At 35.6% G+C, this 12807-nt stretch overlaps 1 protein-coding gene across 10 annotated transcripts in view; it reads right to left on the reverse strand.

Moving 5' to 3' along the window:
* Positions 1-1228: 1228 nt before the first annotated feature.
* The window catches only part of mybpc1 (myosin binding protein C1), a 35314-nt gene continuing 23735 nt past the window's right edge, over positions 1229-12807 (reverse strand). For 5 of the 10 annotated variants that reach the window (XM_079624170.1, XM_079624165.1, XM_079624163.1 and 2 more), the window contains 9 exons: positions 12228-12362; positions 11970-12137; positions 11804-11892; positions 11512-11704; positions 10634-10773; positions 10303-10462; positions 7231-7487; positions 5645-5831; positions 1229-1928 (listed from right to left, as the gene is read on the reverse strand). In XM_079624170.1, the coding sequence (XP_079480296.1) occupies positions 1810-1928; positions 5645-5831; positions 7231-7487; positions 10303-10462; positions 10634-10773; positions 11512-11704; positions 11804-11892; positions 11970-12137; positions 12228-12362 (1448 nt within the window). In that variant the 3' untranslated portion in view covers positions 1229-1809. Of the gene's footprint in view, positions 1929-3780; positions 3821-5644; positions 5832-7230; positions 7488-10302; positions 10463-10633; positions 10774-11511; positions 11705-11803; positions 11893-11969; positions 12138-12227; positions 12363-12807 lie in introns of all 10 variants that reach the window. The other 5 variants (XM_079624167.1, XM_079624168.1, XM_079624166.1 and 2 more) reach the window with 2 other exon arrangements.

Below are 12807 nucleotides of genomic sequence, written 5' to 3' on the forward strand. Positions count from 1 at the left end.
CTAATTTTGGCTTAAATCGAATTACTAAAACTTACATAAATATTTAAATGCTTTATTTAGCTGCAAAGAAAAAATAACTATAAATGACAAAAGCATATATATATATATATATATATATATATATATATATATATATATATACTTTTGTCATTTATAGTTATTTTTTAGCTATATATATATGCTATATATAGTTATTATAGTTATATATATATGTATATGTGTGTGTATAGCATTATAAAAATGCAAAATATTAATAACTACTATGGTATATACATTTTACTGAAATAACTTTAGAAATAAATCATATTGACTGACACCTGTCATACCCGCCATCATATTTCGAGCAGAGTGTAAATCATAGATCTGACCCAAATTAAGGCTTGTAATAAAAATACAAATTAATTATAAATATAAAAAAAAAAATATAAAAAATAAAAAGTTGAAGAGGATTTTTGTTTTGTTGTAATTTAATTAAAGGGGTTTCAATGGAGTAGGCCCTAACCACAAAAGTTTGATTACAGTCATGGTGTGTATTTTCACCTGATAAATAGATGCTAACAAAGAGTCACAAATTGTTTTGTTAACAATAGCAACAATACACTTAGCGCTTTTCATTAATTTCGCATAACTATCGGATAGAACAGTAAAAAAACCATAAATACTGTTCTTATTTATCACTGTGTTATATATGTTTGTTATGTTAAATCTCCAACACATTTTACAAGGTTTTAGGTGTGCCACAATTTACATATGCACTATTGTATGCCTTTTTGTCTTACACTTCTTTATTGTATTAATAACTAAAAAAAATTATTACAACGAACTCAAAATTTTAAGACAAGGTAACTTGCTTTTTTAAGTTAAACCAACAATATTTTGTACAGTGTTATACTGTAAAAAACTATTTTCATGATTTGTTATATCACAACTTTTTTTCTTTTGTCAAATCAGCTTAGACAATTAATGTGGTTCAGATAACATATTTTTTTAAAGTTTCTTTTGATTAAACCAAACTCCTTCATTGTATTAACTCAAATGTTTTATTTCACCATTTTAAGGCAACCAAGTAACTTTGTCTATAGCAAGACAAACAAACAAGCCCATAAAAAGCTAAAATAAAATGTCCAATTATGCATAATGGAGAAAGGAGCAAAGCTACTGTATATTGCAGAATTTTTTTCAAATAAGAAACTTTCTGAAACAAGAAAGAAACAGAAAAAAAAAATTCATAGAGACATTTATTCAATTGTCATGCTAAAATGAACATTGGCATGTACTATCAAGCAACCTTCGACAAACCTGTCTCTCTGACGCTGACTTATCTGTCTGATGTCTGATCTATGTTGCACAGTATTGACATTGCTAATCTAAGTGGATTTCAGTAGATTCACTAGAGAATGATGGAAATGGGTAAAACTCAGGGGTAAAGTCAAACAGGCAGAAAAAAGAAAGGAAAAGAAAGACAGAAACGGCAAAACACAGACTTTGGACCACCCTCGTCTCCCAAACCCAGAAAAACGTAAATGAACTGCATCATCATACTGTATCTGTAACTGACTGCTCAATGTCTTTCACAATAAAATGTCTATTTGTGGTATATTTTGAAGCTACAATCCAGTTTACTAAAGGCATGCATCTGAGTTTCAGTGGCAATTCTTAAAACACAGCTTTACATGATTTCGCAGTGACAGACGCAGACTTTCTAACTATAGATCCATGTCTGAACAAAGCATACCATGCCAAAGACACAAATGCCATTATTTGTAGTAGTGACAGGGATTTCTGGGTAATCATTGGGTGAATCAGCCTTCAGTTGGATCCCTTCTTCTCTGACTCGGACTTCTCTGAGGTCTTAGACTCGTTCATGTACTTATCAATGAGGTGTAAGGGAACGCCTCGCTTCATCAGCTCAAAGAACGTAAAACCTCCTGAAAGAGGGGAAGGATAGACAGAGTCAGAGAGATGACACTGAAAACAATGAAACTATGAGATACATGTGTTCTTCACAACATACAGTGGCCATAAGTCATACTTAAAAATGTCTGAAAGTCTTTGTATTATATAAAATATCAAAACTAGTGCCATTTATTTGATAGAAAGACAGCCCACACACACTTCTTAAGCAAACGTTTCATAAAAAAGAAGTGTGTAAGGTTTCAAATGATAAAACAATAGATGAATCATTCAAAATGTAGACGGCTGTTTACCAAGACACCTGCGTGAACTTGAGGAGAACTGATTCAAAACATCCGGCATCATATTGATACAGAAAAAAATGTCTCTGAAAAGTGAAGTTAAAAGCCTGAACATCATTTGTTTGCAGACACACTTTTACTTATTACACAAATACTTCAGCATGACCCAATGCATTGACATTCAGCCATTTTTAAGTGTGACTTAAGTGTCCAAACCTTTTGGGGGCCACTGTATACAAAGAGAAGAGGTAGAGACAGACAGGAAGAAAAGGAAGACAGTAAAATCAGGACAGGAATTTGTCAGTGTTTGGCAGGTGCAGCAAAAATGTTGAGGCAGTGAGTACAATCAAATCTCTGCAAGCTTTTGCAGCTATTCAGGCGCTCATAACACATTTCATCATTGCATGTCTTTGCTTGCTGTATGTTGAGCTGCATGAGCAGTTGGTTGAATGCACTATAAGTTAAGCTGCATATGCAAATGACCATCGTTATAAATATACAAAGCAGCATGTAGGTTCACAGTGAAAGCATCTGCAGAAATAATACATCAGAATCGAGTTTTGCTTCTGACCGCTTGGTCTCAAGAGAAAAAGGAGGTAACATCCCATTTTGTGGCAATTCCTGTGTCTAAAACTACTAGGATTTTACTTTAGCAAGTTTACACTGTATGGTTTCATGTAATGAGTAAAGTTTATTTATTTTGTCAAGTAATACACATTACTTTTTTTATTTAATAATGTACATTTGAAATCCCTTCTCTTAGGCATGTTGGGAGAGATAGGCACATGGGAGTTGTGTGAGCATGATGGATATTGGTCTAAGGAGTGTGTCATGCTTCATTGACATACAGAGCGCTTTTTTTTTTTTCCCACCTAAACCAACATTTAGGGTTTTAAAACTTATATAGTGCTGTCATTGGTAAATACGCCACTTTAAAAATATTTTGTTGTATAAGCTTAGCTATGTGTCATTGCATGCAAACTATGTTGGGTGGATGAACACTTAAAGTAGAACATCCTAAAGTAACATTTCCAGTATAAAAATGCCTGCAAGCCAAGCATATGCTTCCATTCTGGAGGAGAAAGAGTCTCAGTTAGATGCTGTTGAGAAAAAAGTTTTTTTTATATATATATATATAATGATTAGCACCAAATTCTAACTTTTAAAAGTAACATTCCCCAACACTTGACTGTCAAAAGCATGCACATTATATATGAACAGAGCAGTTTTGGTCACCACGATTTCCCTAAGACAAGTTCCTGGATCAACATAATTTGTTGATATATACAGTGAACTTGTTCCTCAAATCTGATTGGTTGATTGTAATGTTGTCCCAGGATCAACAAAAATGTTGATCCAGGAACATGTTTCGCTTGGTGAAATCACATCCACCCAGTTGTCCTATAGAACCTTAAAGTGGTTCTTGGAGTTCTTGTAGAATCCTGTAAAACATTCAGGAATATAATTCTCAAATTCTAGAGCATTGCACACCAGCAAAGAGCATAAGCAGAATTATTGGCAACCAAGGGATGCAGAATGAATGAAAAAATAAGCTTCATATGCCCGAAACCATATGAAAGCTTACCTTGAATGAGAACAACACAGTAACTATTCCTGAGTGATGACTGGGGGAGAAAAGAAAATACGGATTAAACCCAAAGTTTACATGAAGGAGTTATGTGTGTCTCAGGGTCCATCGCTGACTTAGTCATTACAGATTTAACATGAAGGAGTTAAAGGACATACCACAGTCTACCAAGAGGGAAACACAGCAATATGGCAATGTATGACAGAGTATGAAAACATGTCAGCAGCACATGATATAGGCCCTAATATGCAAATATTGGTGTGTTTTCCGAGTTTTTATCAGGTCTAGGATTTTCCATAGACCTGCTAAACAATGTGCAATGGGTGTGAGCATGTGAATCTGCTTTCTACAATCTGTTGCATTATGGGATGTGTGGTCCAGTGGTGCAAGTAGTGAGATGAAATTGATTTGGATTTGCTGCATGCTGCTGCAAATTCAATGGAGTTTGCAAATACAAAATACTTAAATGGTCATATTTTGTTGAAAGAGATCTTGCAGAAAGATCACAGCTGTACTAAATGCACACACTGTACAAATGTGACAGGAGACAAATAGATGAAAAGCTACACAGTACAATCTAAAAAATGTTGGGTTGTTTCAACCCAATTTTGGGTCAAATATGGACAAACCCAGCCGTTGGGTTACATTTTTAAATTACATTTTTAACCCAACGTTTGGGTTTGTCCATATTTGACCCAAAATAGTGTTGAAACAACCCAGCATTTTTTTAGAGTGTGACCATGTAAGAGAGCATTAAGCCATGTAAGACCATGTAAGAGAGCAATATTATCAAATTGTTCCAACACTACTTACCCTTGAAATCCACAAAAGAGATTGAGACATTGTTCATACAGTATTACCAGTTTAAAAGACAAAAATGGAATTGTAACAATGGTGGACCAAAGTGCTGTAATATTGTGCACATTAATTGGTTGGTTAGATGTAAAAACAGTGTTTAGGTTGGATATTAAGCTATATTGAGGCACTCTTGAAGGCAAATGAACCTCAGTCTTTTGTTAAAGCTCTGTTGGTTACCTCATTGAAAACGACTGAGTTTTGAAAGCATTTACAGTATAGAATCAAACAGCGTTCTACCCAACAGTAAAGGCCCCAATATACCCTGATTTTCGTTCTTCACTTAGGGATCTATAAAAAGAAGTTTGAAGCGATATTCTGTTAACACAGTAACGTTATTTAGATGAATATATAAATACCTGAGACGTACCTTCCTCTCAATAACAAAATAAACGCACAACAAAAATGAAAGCGGTGAGAAAACCGCAGTTAAAGCATCTGATCATAGAGCTCTGCAATTCGCCACTACAATCGTCACGTCATGCTTATTTATAAACCACTTAATACAACATATTGCCTTAAAGTAAGCAGTTTTACAGTATTAAACATAAAACCGCTCATGCTTTACTCGTGTACGTCTGACCTCGACGGCCTGAACAGAAGAAATGAACCAGAGAAGATTTCCATGTCAAAGAAGGCGGAGTCCCAGAGCCACACCCACCTACGAATTATGTAATCGCCACGGACCAATGGTAGTTTGAAGGCGTTTACCAGCCAGAGTGAACTTTTCTCGAAAGTTCACTTTGGCAAGCGTTTTTGATCACCTGAAGCAAACTCCAAACTAAGTAAATTGTTTTGTTATTATTTTGTTCAAAATGACCAGTTCGTTCTTAAATTTCGCTTGAAGTATATCAGGGCCATCCCTATAACATCCCTCTTCAATAAAAATCAGGTGTAATATTCCCTATTGAATCACTTCATGACTACATTAGCCATGTATCCCCTTAAAGGAGTGTTCTTAAGAAGCTATATCCATATTGATGATCAAATGAATGCACGGACTAACCTTTGACCTCTAGTTTGCAGTCCACCTGAGCCTCTCCAAGGTCATTGACAGCCTTGCAGATGTAAACCCCTCCATCAAACGGGCTGGGCTTTCGGATCTCAAGCGTACACACACCCTGGTTGCTGAACATGCGGTAACGCGGGTCGTCTATGATGGGAATCTTGTTTTTCATCCAGATCACCTTAGGCTGAGAGCAGTTAGGGAGTATGGTATGAATACACAGGAGATAACATCTCTAGTGAAGAGGAACCAAATCAGCATCAATCCATTAAACACATAGAGTGTCATTGGAGTGAAAACTGCTTCTCTTCTCACATATGTTAGTTGCAGTAGAGTATTGAGTTATTGACATTAAGACAATATGATCCAGTGAGTCTGTGCTCAAAGATTATAACTAGCAGGTGCTGTTAAACCCATTGGCACGCTCGCAGTTTAGGCCACAAAGAGCTAACTGGTGTAAAGCCATGAGCAAATGGTTGGTGCCCAGCAGAATCACGCACAACCTTGTTTATAGGATCATTGGAATTTATGCATTACTTTTTTCATTGCATGTCATTTTTACCCCTATTTTCTGTACTTCAGATTACTTAGCAGGGATTGAATTTCTTTGACCCTGTTTACACCTGGTATTAACATCTGTTTAATGGACAGCACTAAATATAGATTTAAACAAATGTGTGGTGATCAGATTACTCAAATTATTTTTGAGTAATTTGTCAGAGGTTGTCAGAAACTCACAGGCCACGTTGCATTTGTTTTATGAATGATTATACTGTACATCCTGATGTGTCGGTGAAAGACGCCTACTCACGTCAATTCAACTTTGAGCTAAAAACAAATGCTTTTAAAATGCAGCATAAAAGAAAAGAACCATACACTAAGGAGTTGTTCATATAGCCCTGACTCATTATGCTATAAATTAATCAGTGACAGATCGTTTGCTTTTAATAAAAGTGTCAGGATAAATGTTGGGGTCAGAATGTTTTTTTTTTTTTTTTTTTAAGATATTAATGGGTTTTATTCGGCAAGGATGTATTAAAGTGATCAGAAATATTTTGTAAAATATTAAATGTCTTTACTATTTCAAAAAATACTGTTCTTTTGAACTTTATATTAATCAAAGTTTTTTTATTCTAAAATAAAATGTATTGCGGTTTCCACAAAAAAAAATATTATGCAGCATAACATTTACAAAAATGTTAAGCAGCAAATCAGCATATTAAAATGATTCATGAAGGATCATGTGACTGAAGACTGGAGTAATGATGCTGAAAATTCAGCTTTGCTATTACAAGAATAAATTACATTTTAAAATATATTAAAATAGAAAACAGCTATTTGTAATAGGATTTCACCAAACAAGCTTTTTTTTTTCTTTCTTTGCTTTATCAGATGCAGTAATACAATGACAATGAGTAAGAGAATTCAGATGTAAACGGGGCCTTGTGATCTAAAATGAAGAGTGCTTGAATAACGGTTGAAAAAATTGACTTAAACACTTTTTAAGGGGACATTTCAATGGCGAAAAGTATCTCAAATGATCTGAATTTCCCATATCTTTCTAGAGTGTCCTGCCAGTCACTTACCCTAGGGTTGGCACGCACACTGCAGTTCAGGGTGGCGTTGTACCCAGCGATGGCGAAGGTGTTGATGAGCGGCTGAGTGAAAGTGGGCGGCTCGGTGAAGTCGCGGTCATTATACTGTGGGTTCTTCAGTTGCAGGCCTGATTGAGAGTGAGAGGAAGAGCGAGAGGAAGAGGAGGAGGAGGAGGAGGAGTGAGAGGGGAAGGGAGAGTGGGACTTTGCATGATACAAGCCGAGAGCTGTATCATGGGGGAATTTCCCTTATGTGATGAGGAAGAGACAACATTTATCATCAGCATTGGCAAGGCGTGACACACACACAGTCTGTTAAAGATTAAATCTGCACTTGGGAACATCCATGGTTACTGTCACCGCAGTAATTTGTGGCTAATAAACAAATTTTTGTGTTTGTAGTACATAGGGATACGTATCAGGGAGAATCATCAAATTGTGAAGCTACTATAAAGTGCAGAACATACCTTTAACATTCCGGGAAAGCCTTTAAAGTTCCTCTGAGTCAAAACTCAGACTTTACACCAGGAGTGTGCAATCCTGCTCAAAAACCAAACCTTGATTAACAGGTTCATGTGCTAAACTCTGCAGGCAAGTGTCCCAATTTGCATATTTTCCATTATAACACAACCTAAGTTTAGGATTAGTACATCCAAAAGTAAAACAGTGTTATTTGAGAATTATTTATTTACTATTATAGTTTTTTAATAATATTTAGAATGAGCTTTTATCCTTAATTTTCCACTTTTTAGTAATTGTAATGGCATTTTAGTAATTTTTATTCAATAATTTTAATTAATTTTCTGTTCAGTTAGTTTTTTTTTTCATCATTGGTTTTAGTTTTTCTATCTGTCAGTTTTTATTTTTATTTCAGTTACTTGTAGTGCTTGGTACTTTTTAAGTAAGTTCCAACTTTTTAGAGATCTTTGTTACACGTTACTATACTTACTATAGTAATAAAAGTAAATTCTGCATATAATTACATGCAACTAACCCTAAAACATACTATAGTAAGTATATGTTGTTAATTATTATTACTCAATATTTAAATGTATAATTACACTGTGACAAGGATAGGAAGTGTAACCGAATGTTTTTTAATAGCTTATAATAACAAACAACAACTAATAATTTATTTTTAGTTAACAATAACAACACTGGTCCCAAATCGTAGTACGTTTAAAACCTTATGGAAGAAGGTCTAATATTTCTGTTTGATTCTGAAGTGTGAATTTGTGTTTAGTCTGTCCTTGACATTTGAGTTATAGTAAAATGTGAAGATTGTGTTGTTGATTTTTAAGTGAGGGTGAATTTAGCTAATTCTAATGCTTTCATACAAATAGTATGCAGTAAGAAGGCCTGTGATACTGGCACACTGTAAATACTCAAATTATGTACTTTCCATCCCCAGCTACATACATACACTTGTAATGTATATTATACGTATTCAAACTGGGACACATCCTTCATCTCCAAGAGCAGGATTGAGCAACGCTCCTTTACACCATGTTCAGGGACGTGCATTTCAATTAAAATCCTGACTAAATATATAAAGACAGACCAAGCAGGACGTTGATTAGTAAATTGGTGTTAAATAGGACATCAGCCCTCGGGTAACAAGGCTGTAAATTCCCCTGCGATTTCTTAGATTGTAAAAAAAATTAAAAAAATTACACAAATCCACATCAGCCAGGCCTAAATTACCACTAAAAAGCAAACTTGTTAGGCTTAAGAATTTTAATTAAAACGGCTGCAAGCGATTTTAGCACCACTAGCGCAGAGTTTTATCCAAATCGACATAAACTGCAATCAAGGTTTACTTTACTTTAATATTTTTTTAACACTTCCCCCAGTAGTCCCACCCCAAATTACCTCCATTGTTTGAAGTTGGCTTTTAGATTGGCTAAAATGCACAGATTCTCTTTTGCTGTTTACATGTCTATCATAGCTTAAAGATGCCATATTTTGCCCCTTTTCAAAGTATTGATTTTGTTTTTGGGGTCTACTAAAATGTTTTCAAGCTTGAATGTTGAAAACACATTATTTTTCACATATTTACATTGTTGCAGGACCTTTTTAGTTCTGTGAGACACTGTTTAGTTCCTGTCTCTATGAATCCCCTCTTTCCGAAAAGCGCAACGTGCTCTGATTGGTCGGCTGGATCAGTGTGTTTTGGAAATGTCACACCTACGCCCACTAACGTAACTCAACCAGGCCTCGTCCCCTTTTATTGTATATCCTTTAGAATGATTTAAATGAGGAATATTGTGCCAGGTACGTTCCTGGACGAAAACTGAAGACTACAACTGAGACGTTTCAGGGAGTTTGGAAACAGTGCTTTCTGATATCGAGAATAATGCTGCCTTCACGTGCTATCGGACATTTCCTACTTCCCACTTCTCAAGTTATGATTATAACCTCATCGCATTCAAGTGCTTTGTTGTCGGAATTAACGGGAATCATGGAGGACACCAGGCTGATTCTTATTAAATCTTATTAAAGCCAAAATTATATTTAGCTTCCCATTCATTGGCAACCATTTAAACATTCACCGTGTTATCTATCTAGTCAATTCTGGAATTTTAGTCAAATACAGGCTATTTTCGCCCCGTGTTTAAAAGATGCAATACGCTTCTAATGTCAGTCACAACAGCAATCGTTCTTCCCTCCGCCATGTTTAAAGTTTATGGCCCGTACAACTCAGGAACTTGGGTATCAAAATTATCCCAGAACTTCCCAGTGGAAAATACAACTTGAGCGGCGATAATGTCCAATTTTTAAGTAGGAAACTTGTATTTATGATAAATCCGATGCACATGAAGGAAGCATAACTCCATTTGTAGTGGGCTTTGTAACTTTGCCGACCTTTTTTCATGCTCAAAAATGTAAAGAAAGTTGAAAATGTAAGAAAAGTATAACAGCTCTTTAATTCTCAGGACATCCGAACATTTTATCAATTTCATTCAGTTAAAAAAAATCACTTGCTGCAGCTTTGAAAAGGATTTACACAAGCAGTTAATTTACAAATGGGTAGGAGCAGAGCTGAGCAGAGCAGAGCCTTACCTTCCTTCACGATGAGAGCACTGTCTTTAGTGGCAGTAGCGCTTTCACTTAAGCCCACCATGTTCTCAGAGTAGATTCGGAAGAAATACTCGTTACCCACCACCAGATCTGAGATTGTGATGCAGGTACGATGGTAGTGCTCCACACATGTGTACCACTCCTGTGCCACACACACATATATGCTGGTCAGTCTTTTTGCCCTCTACACTTCAAATATTACACATATTATTTTAAAACAAAACAAGTGTATGTACAATATATGTGTATAACCCATATAATAAAGAAAAACATTTGACTTTATATTATATATGTTCATATATATATATATTACCATTGTCTTTTTATCAGCTTTCTGAATGGTGTAGCCTGTTATTGGTGCATTGCCGCTGTCCTTGGGTGGGCTCCAGTCCAGTGCTACATTATTCCCCCAGACCTCTTCGATCTTCACAGCCTGTGGTGGTCCTGGAAGATCTGGGACAGACAGCAAAAGATGTTCAATGGTGCTGTGATGAAGAACTTGGTGGGCTCAGGTTAGCTCTACATCATACAGTGGATATAAAGTCTATACCCATGTTAAACCACCTGGTTGTAATGTAAAAAAGTAAACAAGGATCAATCATATCAGAACTTTTGCACATTTAATGTAAAAATGATAACCTATGCAATGCCAAAGAAAACCAAAGTGGCGTATTTTTGAGAAGAAAAAAACATATATACAATATTTTATTAAAATACTTCAAATAACCTAACTGCATAAGTGTGAACACCCTTTTATAAACCCTGTTATCAGATTCAGAATGAACTAATCATCAAGCTCATGTGAAAAAGTATACAAACTATACTAGACTTTTTATATCCACTGTATATTTCAGAGAAATTGTACAGTATTATTATTAATCTGAATTTTAACATTATCAATATTCAGTATTGTTATTGTTAACTGCAACTATTAAATATCATATAATAATTTAAATAAAGCTAAAACAAAATATAAATATAAAAAAATAACATGAAAAGTATACATTTTAGATAATAAGAAAAACTAATAAAAATGACAAAAGCACATAACAAAATGACTAAAACATAAACTGAAATGAAAATGTAAAAATGAAACCTAATTAAAAATATTAATAAATACTAAAATAGTAAATAAATTATACTAAAATAGTGATACTTTTTTTTTTTTTAAATCCATTTTTCTAAACTAACCGACTATCTGGATGTCCAACATGGCCGTGTCGATATGATTCTCCACTTGTACGCTCAGTTCATATTTCCCAGAGTGTTTGCGCTCAGCTTTGCGGATGAACATGATGCTGTCACAATCTGAGTTACGAATGCTGATGCTTTGTTCAACCGGCTGACCCTCTTTCAACCAGTTGACTTTTGGCCTGGGTTTACCCTAAAAGATAAAAAAAAAAGGTTTCGACATTTTCTGTCATGAGCAGGGGGGGAAGAATTCGATAAGTTTGTGGTTTGGTATCATGATCTGTTGGCTCACCACAAATGGCACGACGAGGTTGACGACTTCGCCAACCTTTCGAATGTACGTCTGCTTCAAGTGTCGAGGTATGCGAATCTTCGGAGGCTCTGTGAGATATGTGTTATTAGTTCACATTAACTAATGTGTTTCAAACAGCAAAATGAAAGTGGTAGTTGACCCTCACCGATGACCTCTTTCACCAGTATGGAGTGTTGGGTGTTGCGTGGTGCACTGGCCCCAGCAGCATTTATGGCCTTGACACGCACTAAGATCTTGGCCTCCACTGGCAGACCAGTTATAGTGTACCTCGTTTTTTCGGTCAGCTCTTTATTAGCAGGAATCCATTCGTCAGCTGTAAAATAAAGTATTGCATAAGGACAAAATGGCATGATCATCCTCCGTTTGAGAACCACTACCTCAAATCATATGTGTGTAGTCTTACTTCCTTCAATGCAATATTCAATTTGGTACCCATCAAGTCCCGCGGCACCGATCGTGTCTGGAGGTCTCCACTTCATAGTTACTGTGTTATCTGTGACGTCATCCACCACCAGCATTGTGGGTTCACTGGTCACAGCTAGTAGGAGTTCATGAAGGTAGTAATTATTGTTGCTGAACATTTTCAGTCCATATTTTTGGATAATTTGTTCTAAAATAACTACGTGGTGTACTAAGCCTCACAATTTTTTTAGCCTGGATACATAAACATCCTGGATACATGATTTATATGTTTTCCTCTATTTTTATTCATCTCTGTTTATTTTAGATTAGTGTCATAATTTGTGTCGCTGAATGTTTCCAGCATCGTTTGTTCTGAAATGAACGAGAACTATTCTTTTAATCCCTCAAATAATGGCCACACGTGTGTACCTCCTCCGCACACAAACACATGTGAGAGGAGAGGATCACCCTGGTATGTCATGAATTTCACGAGGGCTCTCATTTGTCTGGACTCTTCTATTCTCGCACAACTCTTCGTGTTTAAGCTGTGACTGAAGTAGAGACCGTATCTGATCTCATAA

The sequence above is a fragment of the Phoxinus phoxinus genome (assembly GCF_949152265.1).
Source record: "Phoxinus phoxinus genome assembly, chromosome: 9".
NCBI classification, from domain to species: domain Eukaryota; kingdom Metazoa; phylum Chordata; class Actinopteri; order Cypriniformes; family Leuciscidae; genus Phoxinus; species Phoxinus phoxinus.